This window comes from Stegodyphus dumicola, chromosome 2, assembly GCF_044657685.1.
Source record: "Stegodyphus dumicola isolate Sdum_Otavi_A_Nest chromosome 2, ASM4465768v1".
Lineage (NCBI taxonomy): Eukaryota > Metazoa > Arthropoda > Arachnida > Araneae > Eresidae > Stegodyphus > Stegodyphus dumicola.
The window spans coordinates 252,227,622-252,241,571 of record NC_140769.1 but is presented as its reverse complement, the minus strand read 5'-3'; the positions used below and the strand labels follow the sequence as shown (position 1 = coordinate 252,241,571).

The 13,950-nt window shown below is 34.0% G+C and overlaps 1 protein-coding gene across 5 annotated transcripts in view; it reads right to left on the bottom strand.

Annotated features, from left to right (window-relative positions):
- LOC118194705 (uncharacterized) overlaps nucleotides 1–13,397 on the bottom strand; it is a 61,645-nt gene extending 48,248 nt beyond the window's left edge. The window contains exons 1-2 of one of the 5 annotated variants that reach the window (XR_004759138.2): nucleotides 11,871–13,391; nucleotides 9,800–9,952 (exon numbers count right to left, since the gene is read on the bottom strand). Coding sequence is in view for 2 of the 5 variants with exons in the window: in XM_035365906.2 (XP_035221797.2) it covers nucleotides 9,800–9,943 (144 nt within the window). In the remaining 3 variants the exon portion in view is untranslated. Of the gene's footprint in view, nucleotides 1–9,799; nucleotides 9,953–11,870 lie in introns of all 5 variants that reach the window. The other 4 variants (XR_015039838.1, XR_004759137.2, XM_035365906.2 and 1 more) reach the window with 4 other exon arrangements.
- Nucleotides 13,398–13,950: the final 553 nt, after the last annotated feature.

Sequence of the window (13,950 nt, the reverse complement as noted above, 5' to 3'; positions counted from 1 at the left end):
AGTAACACACAAAGGGTTAAAAAAAGACTCATTTGACTGTAATATAAAGTCTGAAAGCTTTCAGATTTTAAATTTGTTCCGATGGAATATTTAAGGTTTGGCAAATAACACTAGGGCAGTCTGCCTAATGGGATGGATGCCTTCATGGAGAACTTTCTAAGGGAAACTGGCTCGTGTACGCAGTGGGACATTTAAAAGCTGTTCTAAACAGTTTACAGAGTTATAAACTCTTCACCTTTACCGTAGAAAAACTGAAAGTAAGATGAATGTTTATTTGTTATTTTCATTTATCACGTGCCCCGTCATTAGGCTCTACACGAAAAGGAGGTATGCCCGGGGAAGGAAGACTTTTTTAAGAGAAACTGTCTCGTATACACATTACAAATGGGAAACCCATGAAAACGTCAATGCAGCCAGTCCGTTTTAATCGGGACTCGGATCTCGGACTGAAACCTATTTTTTCCCCTACGGTCTTTTCTCTTTTATCGAATAAAACAAGAGCTATGTGATTTGTTTTATAAATGTAAAAAAATAGTGAGAAGTCGCCGAAAAGCATGAAAGTAGACTGAATTTTCGGCGATTAATACTTTAAAAAGAGTATTTTCGCAGGAAATGATATCTGGTAGTAACTTCCATTACAATGATTCCGAGAAAAATTAGTGAAAAATCCTATAAAAATAATGAAGAAATTAAAAAATTCCCTTTGCGAGCTTGGATGATCATACAAAATGTTCCTACTAATACTATCATGGAAAAAGCTCCAAATAACGTCACTAAGTCCTCACTGTTCCTTGATTATTTTATAGAGCAGTGGTTGGATAATTCCATTATTCCTGCCATGTTGTGGAATGTTTATGGGCAGCAACATTGGGCAAACAACCACTTTGAAAGATTTAGTGCAAAATTAAACAGTTGGGAAAATTAAAGCGGATTGTTAGCAAAAGACAACTAAATGTTCACCTTGTAGAGACATAAGGTTAATTGGAAGAAAGACAGATGAAAAATGGGTAACGCCCTCTCCGGGAATCGAAACACTGACTTGTGGAATACGCGCCCAGCGTGCAGACGACCACAGTACTAAGGCACTCTAAGAAAGCGGGAGAAATGCCTTATAATCTCTTAATTACAATTCGAAAGGTGTAGGCAGAATGTACAACCTTTTTGCTAAAACTAGGAAAGAAGATAGACTATACGTCATTACTGAAAATGATGTAAACTTTCTTATCAGTTTCGATAGTGTCATTCAAGTGCTGAGATAAGATACACAAACGTTTCTATCAGTTTGTATACGAGTGTCAATCAAGTGCTGATATAACATACTTTTGATGTAGAACGGATCCTTTTTTGGAAACGGATATATATAGAAAAAATGTTTCATTAGAAAAAAAAAAAAAAAAGCCCACAGCAATAAGTATAAGGACAAACTGACAATCTGTGAGCTCAACGAGAACATAGGAAAAGGTCAACAAGGGTAAATCCTGTTATCTTCTAATAAAAGTCCTAGCTTTTCCGTCTTTCGAAACCCACTTTGCAGTTACTGGAAATGGAGGTTCTGTAACAATAACATCCCATAAATCCTCCTTAATCAGCAAAAGTTCCTGTTTAAATTTCTAGGTATAGTAATTTCGGTCATTCAGCTTTTCGATGTAGACGCGGTTTAAATCCATGGCCGCCATTACGTAACCGTTGCAATGAAAGAAGAAAAAGGAAGTAATCACTGTTCATCAATTTTAATCCAAAATGCTGATTCAAAATATTACTATACGCCTTTATGATAGACTTCTCCTAGTTTACTGGGCCCATAACCTGTGATAAAGTTATAATTCAATTTATGATATATAATATAACAAATCCAAGGGCAAACTGGTAATCTATGAGCTCAGAGGGAGCATAAAAAGACCTTAAAAGAACCTCTGGTGCTACTATAGAATCGGAATCCTTCTTTTGCAGGTAGTTTTCTTAGCATCAGGGCTGTTATCAGTCTCATTCCTCACTTTTCCCTCGATTCAGTTATGTGTCCGAATTACTTTTTAAATAAAAGGATGTTCCCACCAAATGTTATCACTATACTATAATAAGAAATAATTTAGTGAATATAAAAAAAAAATTGCATGGCAATACAAATGGAAGGATGTTACCGTGTTACCACTAAATGCTGTCACTGTGTATTATTTAAAAAAAAATATGGCGAATGTAAAAGATGTATGGTAACACTTAAAAGTTCTATCGGGAATAATCAAGGATTGCTGTTCTTAAATACTTTATGACTTTGCTGTTGAATTTTATGTGGCATAAGTTCGAAGAAGTGATTTTATTAAATAAAAAAAGATAAAAGTCAATAATATAAAGACAAAAAGAGTTGTGTAAGTCATTCTGTTAAAAAACTGAATATTGATGCCTACACTGAGAAAAGACTGAAAAAAATTATAAAAATAAATAATAACACTTAACAAATACTATAGAATTCTAAAAATAAGCTGCTTTTAAAATATCGTTGCGTGTGTACGGGTTCGTAATAAATTGAATGCACAAGTCCCGGTGAAAAGTGAATAAAATTTATTATTGTCACAACAAATAAAACAAATTGTTTAAATTTCCTCACATATTCGTACAATATAGCAGTATCTAACTGGAAATTTATTTTTAAACTACTCAAACGTTCAACAGAACTTAATTCAAAACAGAGAAAGCTAATCCGATTTCACCGTGAATTAGCTACAGTAAACAATAACATAGTATTCTAAACAAACGGAACTGAGGTATTTTCCTCCTGCTTTTCATAAGCTTTTTAATAAGCACGAAAATATTCTGGTAGTTAAATTTTCATTTATCACGATATTTGTACTCAGATATTTGTACAATATTGCAATATCTCACGGTAGTTATCTTTTAAACTACTCAAACGTTCAACAGAACTTAATTCAAAACAGCGAAAGCTAATCCGATTTCACCGCGAATTCGTTACAGTAAACAACAATAGTTTTCTAAATAAACTGAACTGAAAGGTTTTCCTCCCGCTTTTTATAAACTTTTTATTAAGCACGAAAAATTCTAGTAGTTTCTCGATTTCTCTGGATATTAAAGAGAACAATTACGAGATATCTATTTATTAAATTTTAAATGCGCGTGCTTCTGCAATTTTCATTTTTTTGGCGTAGCTTTCTCTGCAAGTTTGTCGCGCGCAACATTGCACGGAGAAATGACACAATTTAGTAACAATTCTATTAAAAATAGCAAACTAAATAAATACAAAATCTGTAACAATATTTTGGGATTTTTATTGTTGAATTTTATGTGGCATAAGTGAAAAAAAAGCGCAAAAGATCCTCCAAAACGGCGGTGAGTTGAGCTTCAAAAGAGTTACCAGCGGATTCCAAAAATTCGTGGGTAGCAATTTCGACCATTCCGATCTTCGTACGACTTTAATTGGTGGAGATACTAATTAAAAACTCTCAAAATGTTAATTTTCGCCCTCATTTTCCCGAGTGGCAACAGTCTCGCATGCTGGAGATAAAAATCTGCTTCATTTCGAGAAGTGTTACCACTTCTCTCTTTCAAATAGTAGTTTCTTAATAAAAAATTTCTAGGTTTTTTACAAAATATAGAATAAACGTAGCATTGCCAAACATTAAATATATTATTCTGGATTCTAAAAATTCATGGAAAGCCATTTCGACCATTATCTTCTTCGAACAACTTTAACAGCCGAGATATTTAAAACTCTGAAAACGCTAATTTTCGCACTCATTTTTCCGAGTGATAGCAGTCTTGCTTGCCGGAGATAAAAATCTGCTTTATTTTGAAAAGTGTACACTGCTAGCTTTCAAATCGTGGAGCTTGTTAATAAAAAAATGTAAGTTTTACAATATATGAAATAAAAATGGCATTGCCAAACATATTGTTGCGTGCGTACGGGTTCGTTATAAAATGAATGCACAAGTCCAATGAAAAATGAACAAAAATTTATTGTTATCACAACAAAAATGCTTAAATTTTCTCAAATTATCATGCAGTATTACAATATCTCACAGTAGTTTTCTTTTAATTACTTAAATGTCCAATAGAACGTAATTCAAAACAGCTAAAGAACGCTAATCAGCGAATTCGCTACAATCAACAAGAGCAGTTTTCTAAACAACAACAAACTAAGCAACTACTACAAATTGAAATGTTTTCCTCCTTTTATAAGATTTTAAAATCACGCGCTAGAATTTTCCAGTACTTTCTCGAAATCAAAAAGAGATATTTATTTATTTAATGCACGCACTCTTGTATTTTCAATTTTCCGGCTTAGCTTTCTTTTAATATTCGTCACGCGCTGCACTGCACGAGAAATAAAACCATTTAATTTATAATTGAACTAACATTAGCTTTTTAAATACCAAATTCGTGACACTGCCCCCTTCCCAAGGACTGCACGTCCCGGGCAGTACAATCCCTGGACAGGAAGCTAAACTTACAACTGTGGCATAAATGCAACTGAGGCATAAACATTGCATTACAATATCAAACAACATGAACAATAAATGCAATAACTAACTTAAACAAATCAAATGCTATCAAATACAAATCAAATACTAAATACAAATCAAATCAAATACACATTTAAAAATAAAAAGGACCATGGTCTTATACTATTTACAATTATTTACATTACGTACTATGGCCATAGTAATGAGCTAACCTGTCGTAATGAACGACTTTGGGTTTAGAGTTCGAAGACTTACGGATCCGAACCACGACGTCATTCAGCCTGTTCAGCACCGTACATGGACCATCGGAAGGTGACTGTAGTTTAGGACTGAGTCCTTTTCGTTGAATCGGGTTCCACAACCTCACCTTGTCTCCTTTGTTGGATCTATGTCCAGTAGCTCTCGTGTTGTATCTGGTCTTCACTTTCTCCGTCGCCAAGTTCACTCGCTTTCGTGCGAAACGGGGCATCACTTCAAAAGGGGCCTGGACATCTTGGATGTGTTCCTCAGGCGATAAAGGCGCATCCGTACGGCGATCAAACAGGCGGTCACAAGGCAGACGAAGGTCTCGACCGAAGAGCATCTGGGCTGGAGAAGAGCTGGTAGTCTTGCGTTTCTTTTCGACCCTAGTATGATTTCGGCAGCTTCCCGAGCTGGATCTTTCGGACAAGGCGTCGGCATCTCCAGGCGAGGATCCTTTTTGAGGATGGATAGTCATGCCATCAGATGCTGAAAGCAGTTTGTTGTTTTTCAAGTCTAAGGAAAAATTGTATTTCCTTAAAAAGTCCAATCCGAGTATGCATGGATCTGTGATATCCGCCACATATGCCGTGTGATGGTAGGCGGCACTTCCAAACGTGATGCTTACGTTTAACTTCCCAGTTATGTCGATCTTATCACCAGACGCAGTCTGAAGGGTAACACAGGATGGCGTCCAAATAAGTTTATTTTTAAACTGTTCAGCTAAATCTTTCCTAATGATGGTAACATTAGCTCTTGTGTCAATGATCATATTGCAAGGAACTCCATCGATATTCCCATTAATGGACAGTCCGTTACTGTTGCTACTCACTGTATAAATTTTAACCGCTTTAAAACAAGGTTTTTCATTATCTTGCAACCTCCGTTCCTCGATATGGTCACTAATTTGTTTACTGCGTCGTTGCTGGGAAATGGTCTTACTTTCCGTACCTCGGGGTGTTTTGCAGTTTCTTCGTATGTGGCCTTCAACTCCGCAGTTCCAGCACTTTAGAACTAGTTTCTTTTCACTTCTGTTCCGTCTCAAGCCACTGACTTGTCTGGTAAAATCATCTACTTTATATTCCGTACCCTGGGGCGTTCTGCAATTCCGTCTTAGGTGACCTTCACTACCACATCTCCAACACCTTAGAGCCACTTTCTTCTCGCTCCTACTCCGTATCAAAGCATCGAATTGTCTGGCTAAATCTTCTAAACGAGCCATCAGTTGATCCACTGGCTCATGGACTCGCACAGCTCTAACTGGATAGCGATCTCTACTAGTTGCTTGTTGGGCTGCCTCGAACTTCATGGTGTACAACAGAGCGCTTTTTAATGTCCTTTACATCTGCCATTCGAAGAGCTTTCTGTATTTCAGGATCCCGCATGCCATCGATGAAATATTGCAGCGACAGGATTTCCCTCGTTTCTCTCGGGCATTCCGTAAAGGCGAGGTGGGACAGCCTTTCAACATCCGTGGCGACTCCTGAAGTGTTTCGGTGGGCTTCTGTTGACGGGATTTTAGTTGAAGCCTGCTGTACTCTTTCAAACACTTTTCGCCAAAGCGCAGCTCCAATGCGCCAGATAGAGCTTCGAAATCTAACCTTTGATTTTCGGAAAGCGTCTGCAGGATATCCGCTGCGTCTGCTCTCAGAGAAGCGGCGAGATGACAGGCCTTAGTTTGAGAATCCCATCCATTCGCATCCGCAACGATAGAAAACTGGGTCTTATACACTTGGCAAGATGTCTTCCCATCATATGTACATAGCTTCAGAGAGGAGCGAGCAGGCATCGCTAAGAATTTAAAATCATCACTCCTGCTCCCTGCCGACGCTATGAATTTCTTTAAAGTATCCATTTCTTTGGCAACTGCAGGAACTCTCTCATCAATTTGTTGTTCGATTTGGTATTGGACGGCACAAACTCTTCCTTCAATTCGTTCCTCCAGAGCAGAAACTCTCCCTTCTATATGTTCTTGTACGGAAGAAACTCTTTCTTCTATTTCTTCTTTCACCGAAGAAACTCTTTCTTCAAATTTGATCTTTTACGAAAGAAACTTTTTCTTCAGTTTGTCCAACTTTATTTTCAACTGTGTCAATTCTGCCTTCCATAGCTTCAAATTTATTTTCTATTATGCAGGTAATTTCTCTTTTCATTTCTTCTTGACCAGCTTGAACGGCTTTCATTTCGTCCTTAACGAATTCCTGGCCCAATTTCATTTCTTCCTTAACGGAGTTGACGGCCCCTTCCATCTTTCCTTGGCTAGATTTCATCTCTTCTTTCATTTCTTCTTTAAACGAGGCAAAGGCTGATATCAACTGCCTTAACTGCTCTTCCATCGCTCTTGTTATTGGCATTCAAATCCCACTTCTGACACCAAAAATTGTTGCGTGCGTACGGGTTCGTTATGAAATGAATGCACAAGTCCCATGAAAAATTAACAAAAATTTATTATTATTACAACAAAAATGCTTAAATTTTCTCAAATTAACATGCAGTATTACAATATCTCACAGTAGTTTTCTTTTAATTACTCAAATGTCCAATAGAACGTAATTCAAAACAGCTAAAGAACGCTAATCAGCGTCCTTTTATAAGATTTTAAAATCACGCACTAGAATTTTCCAGTACTTTCTCGAAATCAAAAAGAGATATTTATTTATTTAATGCACGCACTCTTGTATTTTCAATTTTCCGGCTTAGCTTTCTTTTAATATTCGTCACGCGCTGCACTGCGCGAGAAATAAAACCATTTAATTTATAACTGAACTAACATTAGCTTTTTAAATACCAAATTCGTAACAATATTATTATTATATAAGATCACATTCTGACGTTCATCATGACGTCATATGTATTAACCTGAAGTGTCAAAAGTTTTTTTCTTTCCTGGTTTGGCAATTAAACATTATTTACGAATTGGTTGTTGCTTGGAAAGAATGAATTAAATTCTTTCATATTGAAATGTTTGCATACATTTGCTTTTCAGGGGTACATAAAACTTACAGATTTTGCTTTGGCTGCAGCCCGATAGTTTTTTTTTTTTTTTTTTTTTTTTTTTTAAATCTTATTTGCTCTTTTCTGCACCGGTATAGAAGATATAAATAAATATAATATATAATTTTGTAGTCCCCTTCTGTTTTACTTAATTCATGCTAAAGACTCTCTTTTCTTTTTCACGAAGATTTCGGTAATTAGTTGTGCTATACTGAAAAGATTTTATGCGATCGAATATTCTCTCTTGGTTATGAAAATTGCGTTATTCATACCTTCAATCGTAGTTACCTACTTGGTTTTCTAGCATAATATTTTACCAGCTGAAACAAACAGACAACAACTGAAGGAAGGACACATTTATAAGTTTTATTTTAATGGGGCTAATTCTATCATCTTCCTTCACTCTGGACTAGAATTTAAATTCGAGGTTTACTGAAATTAAAAAATGTCGTAGCTGAACTAAATAGTCGTACTGAATTGCAGCTGAATGAAACTGCTTCAATCATCTACTAACACTGGGACTAAAATGATCAGCTATTATAATAGACTGATGAAAATCTAGACAATCCCAATTTCACAACATAAATGACTTGAAAACTGAGTCAAAATTAATTTCACACGTGTAAAAAAAAAAAAAAAAAAAAATCTCAAAGGTTCAAGAGCAATATCGCAAAATAATTTTAAATTGAGCACATCTTTAGAATTTCCGATACACAGCCTTACGCGCTGGAGATAAAAATGTTTTTTCTGTACGACATTGCCATTGTTCGCTTTGAAATCCTTGAGTTTGTTAATCAAAAATTCGTTAAAGTTTTACAATATAGGAAACCGCTAATAAAACAAATTCCAAATTTCAAATTTGGGCTTCCAGATGCTCATATTCTCAGTAGGATTACGTCATTCAAAATTGGACGGATCTAGGTACCGTTGTTTTATCACAATGAGAGAATCATACATACATTTATGCAGATTTTTCATTATTCAATTTCTTCAAATATAATGCAAAACTCTAACATTATGTGGCAATAGTTTGAAAAGTGAAACTGACATTCAGAGTGATTTGACGCAAAATTGCAAAACGAAAACAATAGTCTATCAGGGACAAAGCCCCTGTGGACTAATAAGAAGGTAATAATAAAGGTGTTTTCCATTAGGTATCAACATCTTAAACTGACGAATGAGGAGATGCCACCCTTTTATACCCGTCTATTCCGTCCCTTTCCAAATTCCCCTCTGGATGTACGCTTGACCCACATCTGTTTGGCCCACGAGACCAACAAGAATTAATACCAAAATCAAAAATTACGCATTAAAAATAAAATCTCTTCATTAAAAATTGGAAATGAATCTTTAATAAAGCTTATGAAAGCTTAGAAAGGGAATTAAAATTGAAATAGATTTTTTTTTTTCCTAATTTTAGATTACAATTTAAATTTATGCGCTAGCGTTTTTATTTACTTTAGCATTTTAAATGAAAGCAAGGCTATACATAATTTAAGGTAATATTCAACTTAAGCTTTAAAATTTAGATTGCAATAAAATGCAGAATTCTGCACAGCAATCAAGAATTTCCACTCAAACTATTTCTGGAAACAAGGGAAGCGCGAAAACAACGGGTTTACGCATACTAACATTAAAAAAATCCTTAGCGGAATCTTCCCTAACGTTTATACCGCTACTGACTGCTTACCAAATTGCTGCCATTCGTCAAATCCTAAGATCTTTAACTTATTTGTCAAATCTGACAATCTATAATTGTTTAACAAATAGCTATTTAAAAACTATATACGCAGTTGTTGGAGGTTTAAACGTTTATTTTAGAATTAATTTTATTTACATCTAACCGATATAATTCAAAATACATTAATTTTTATGTTTTAGTCAAAGGATGAATTTTATCAACATTCGCACATTTGTTGTAATTAATAAAAGATATTCAGTATATTAGGGAATTAGTATAGAATATTTATATTTCCATTTATTTACTTATTGTTTAGTTTAATTTAATTTTCTTCTTAGAGAAACAGTTCTACGTTCAGGCTCTCGCCCCGTATTACAAAATAAACTAATGTTAGTAGCAGCTTCAAACATACCTGGGATCTTGAGTATTCGACTTGGTGAAACATTCTTCCCCTGTTCGGCGACGAAGGCCCCTCAAGGCCACGGTTCAGCGTAGTTCTTCCCCGATAACGCCTGGCACCAAACCTCCTTCGAGGGGTCCGCTCAGTTTGATCCATTTTTAACACCTACAAAAATAATAGACATATACATATATTCTCTCATTCCAAAATACAATAATAAAAAATCTGATGTGTGCACCACATGACTTTTTTGTACGGAATATTAAATTATACGCATTTTTTGCTGCATTTCATTTAAACTTATTTCCTCGAATCTCATTAATGATATATTTCTCATTCAATTAATTCTATTCTCAGTTCGAGGCAACTCAAAAAGACATACAACCTCAAAATATCTTCATTAAAAATTGAAAAATGTAGAAAAAATAAAACACCAAATACAGTTAAAACAATAAAAAAAAAAAAAACAATTTTTGCAATTAAAATTAGAGTTTCTACGCTAAAACAAGCAGTTTGGCCAGCAAGCAACAAGGCAGATTTTTCGGTGCTCAAAAAATTGAAAGTTTAATTTTGGTCCCACTCGGCAAAAAGACACTGAAGGTGCAGAAGCTGAATTCACTACTCTGCTAAGTTTCAAATGTAAACAAATTTGGCTGCTATGGTAAACGAAAATTAGGCTTAGCCGCACTTAAATAACTCTTAAATTGCTGATAATTCTATAACTATTGCATGGAGATTAACTAAAGGCACAAAAACTTTAACCAGAAGATAAGAATAACACAATTTAATTATTTTTAAAGCAAAAAATGCGCAATTTACCAACATATAAGAATGAAAATCTGAGCTCACTGAGCCGAGTAACAGAGTGGATATATATATACATATATTTATATACTTTTGGTGCGGCCGATTGCAACCAAAAGGGGAGGTGCACAACTACATATTATAGCAGTCCTATATACAAAATTTCAACGTTCTGAGGCTACTCGTTTTTGAGTTATGCTAGATACATACATGCATACATACATACGTACAGACGCATCGAAAAAAATCTGAGCAATCTTGCTTCCTTGCCACGATGAATTTCGTGGGCGTGTTCTGATGTCAGAAAAACAAGATTAGTCGCAACAACAACAATATTAAATTGCATCAAGAAAATTATTTTAAATTTCAAGAATTAAATCTTGCATATTAAATTATTATAATGTATTTCTCTTAAAAATAGTCATAAATACTGAACATTGCTCGATGAACAGTTACGTAACAAACTTCTGTCAGCGGAAGAAAACGTGCTGCCATCAGTCAATTTTGATACTTCTAACACAAAAGAAAATTTTTATTCAAGTATATGCGAACCATATTTGTAATCAAATTTATTATATTTGATTAAAACTATAAATTAGTATATAATCAAATGACTATAAAGTAATAAAAAAAGAAAATCTGAAAGGTTTCAGATTTTAAATTACGTCTAAAGGGGCGCTTTTTTAACATTTTGTGTGTTACCTTTATTTATTAAATATCATGTTCTTCGCACTTAAACCATAAAATTCAGTTCAAGAGCAATATCGCAAAATAATTTTAATTTGAGTACATCTTTCGAATTTCCGATACACAGCCTCACGCGCTGGTTATAAAAATGTTTTTTCTGTACGACGTTGCCATTGTTCGCTTTGAAATCCTTGAGTTTGTTAATCAGAAATTCGTTAAAGTTTTATTAAATATGAAAACAATAATAAAAAAATTTCAAATTTGGGCTTCCACATGCCCATATTCGCAGTAGGATTACGTCATCCAAAATTGGATGGCTCTAGGTACCGTTGTTTTATCACAATGCGAGAAACATACATACATTTATGCAGATTCTTCATTATTTAATTTCTTCAAATATAATACAGGGCGATAATATTTGGTGGCGACAGTTTGAAAAGTGATACAGCCTTTTAAAGATTTCAACGCAAAATGCCAAAACGAAAACAATAGTCCCTCAGGGACAAATTGCCCCGTTGGACTAATAATAATCAAATCTATTATATTAATTTATAGTTAAGTATTTTATGAATTATTACTTCTGTTTACTTACTTATTGCACATTTGAACTCCTTTGTCCAACCCTTTCAGACTGAAACTTCTATTACTTCTTCCGATAAAGCTTAGTTTTAGTAATTTTTTTTAAGTATCTTATCTTCCTTAGATAAGAGACACATTTCTTCAAAAAATGCTTGTTGCACTTTTTTCAGTGATAATGTTTTTCCATAGCAACTACTATCAACCTTAAATACAATACCAGCGGTTTTGATAGACTTCAAGAATGACATGCTCAAAAATTTATGGGCAAAAAATTACTGAAGATAAAATATAGATGCCACCAATTCCAAGATAGAAATCACTTATATATTTAACATTTGTCGCAGTCAGATAAATGAAATTTGCAAAAGACATTCTTAACTGAATACAAGAAAAGTTTCTCACATTATTAAGGAACTAGTATTTAAACGACCAAATCATTGAAAAACAATGAACAATTAACTGTACAGTGGCTTCTAAAAAGTGTTCCTACATTTAAACGAGTTTCAGTGAAATATTGCTTTATTCATTAATAAAAATAAGTATTTGAGAATGAGAATTTTTTAATAATATCCCTAAATTTATCTTAGCAAAATATATTAGCTGTTTTATGAGCACAGTAAAACTTTTTTAAAAATAAATCAGTAATCAAAAAGTAACAAAAATGTTTCCTCACAAATGTCTTCGTACTCTTTAAAAAAAATCTGCAAATATCAGTAAATATTGTAAAAATTTTGTTAGTTAGTATTTGTAGGATATCCTTCAAGATACAGCTTTCAAATGTCCAGTCGTTCACTTTTTTTTAGTAGTATCTGCATCAATGATTCTACATTCTTACATCATTCTTCCTGTTTTTAGTTCGGTTTTCGCTCTTATATTATTTCTTCTCACTGTTTCTCCAAACGCGTTCTATCCAGTTTTAATCTAGTGACTAAGGTGGTATTTTCAGAACTTGTGGACAATTGTAGACACACCAAAGGCGAACGTTGAGGGCCGTGTGCATAGGATCGTTATCCTGATAAAAAGTAAAGTTGTTTCCAAAATTCAAATGTTGGGCAAATAATTTTAAATTATGTTTTAAAATATTTAAATAAAGAACATGTTTACTATGCCATCAATAAATGCTAAATTACGTAATCCTGATGTAGACATGCACCCCCACACGAGGACACGTCCACCAACCATGATTTGCTGTTCCAACCAAGTTCCTAGGATTACGTTCCTCACTTTATATTTTCCGTACAATCAAAAATGGTTAATTTGATTTCATCTGCAAATAAGACATGGTTCTAAAGCTCTTCAGACTTATTTACCATTGATTTTGAAAAGGAAAGAATAAGCTTTATATTTTTTGCACTCACAAACAATTTTTTTCATCGAGCAGAGCGCTCGTGTAATCCAGCTGATCTGAGTATTCGTCGAACAGTTCCAGATAAAACTGAAATATAAAATGTTTCAGCAAATGATATAGAAATCTTTATAGCACTCAAACCAGGATTATTCACAAATTTTCTAACTATGAATTTCTGATCACGTTAAATTAACTTTGCCACACGACTTCTTCTTACTTTATTTTCCATCCGATTTTAAAGCTTTTTATCACATACTACACATTACAATGAGATAAATTTTGTAATTTAGCGATATCCCGGGTCTATTTTCCGCCCTTATGATAAAAAATGATCAAGCAAGCAAAGAATTTTTAGTCGTCATCAAAGTGCAAAAAATAAAAAAAACGGGGGCAGACGATAAATTTACTTATGAAATTTTACGAAAATGTTTCGATGACGATCACTTTTGTGTTTTATGTAGGTTTTCTTATATTTACCAGTTAAAAGAAAATGAGTCCGTATTTAAAAGAAAAAGTTTATTTTATTCAAAATCGCATGGAGATGATATTGTAACAACTTTAAATAATATTAAAATCTTGTAGTTTAAATAATTTAAATAGATGAACATTAAGGTATTTGTGAATGGCAATATTTGTTACCAGACTCGAGTGCCACGTGCGACTCTCGCACGAAGAATGTAATTTATTTTTAAATGTTAGTATTCTTTTTTCTTCTTGTTTTGTATGTCGCGTTTTTTGAGTGTTA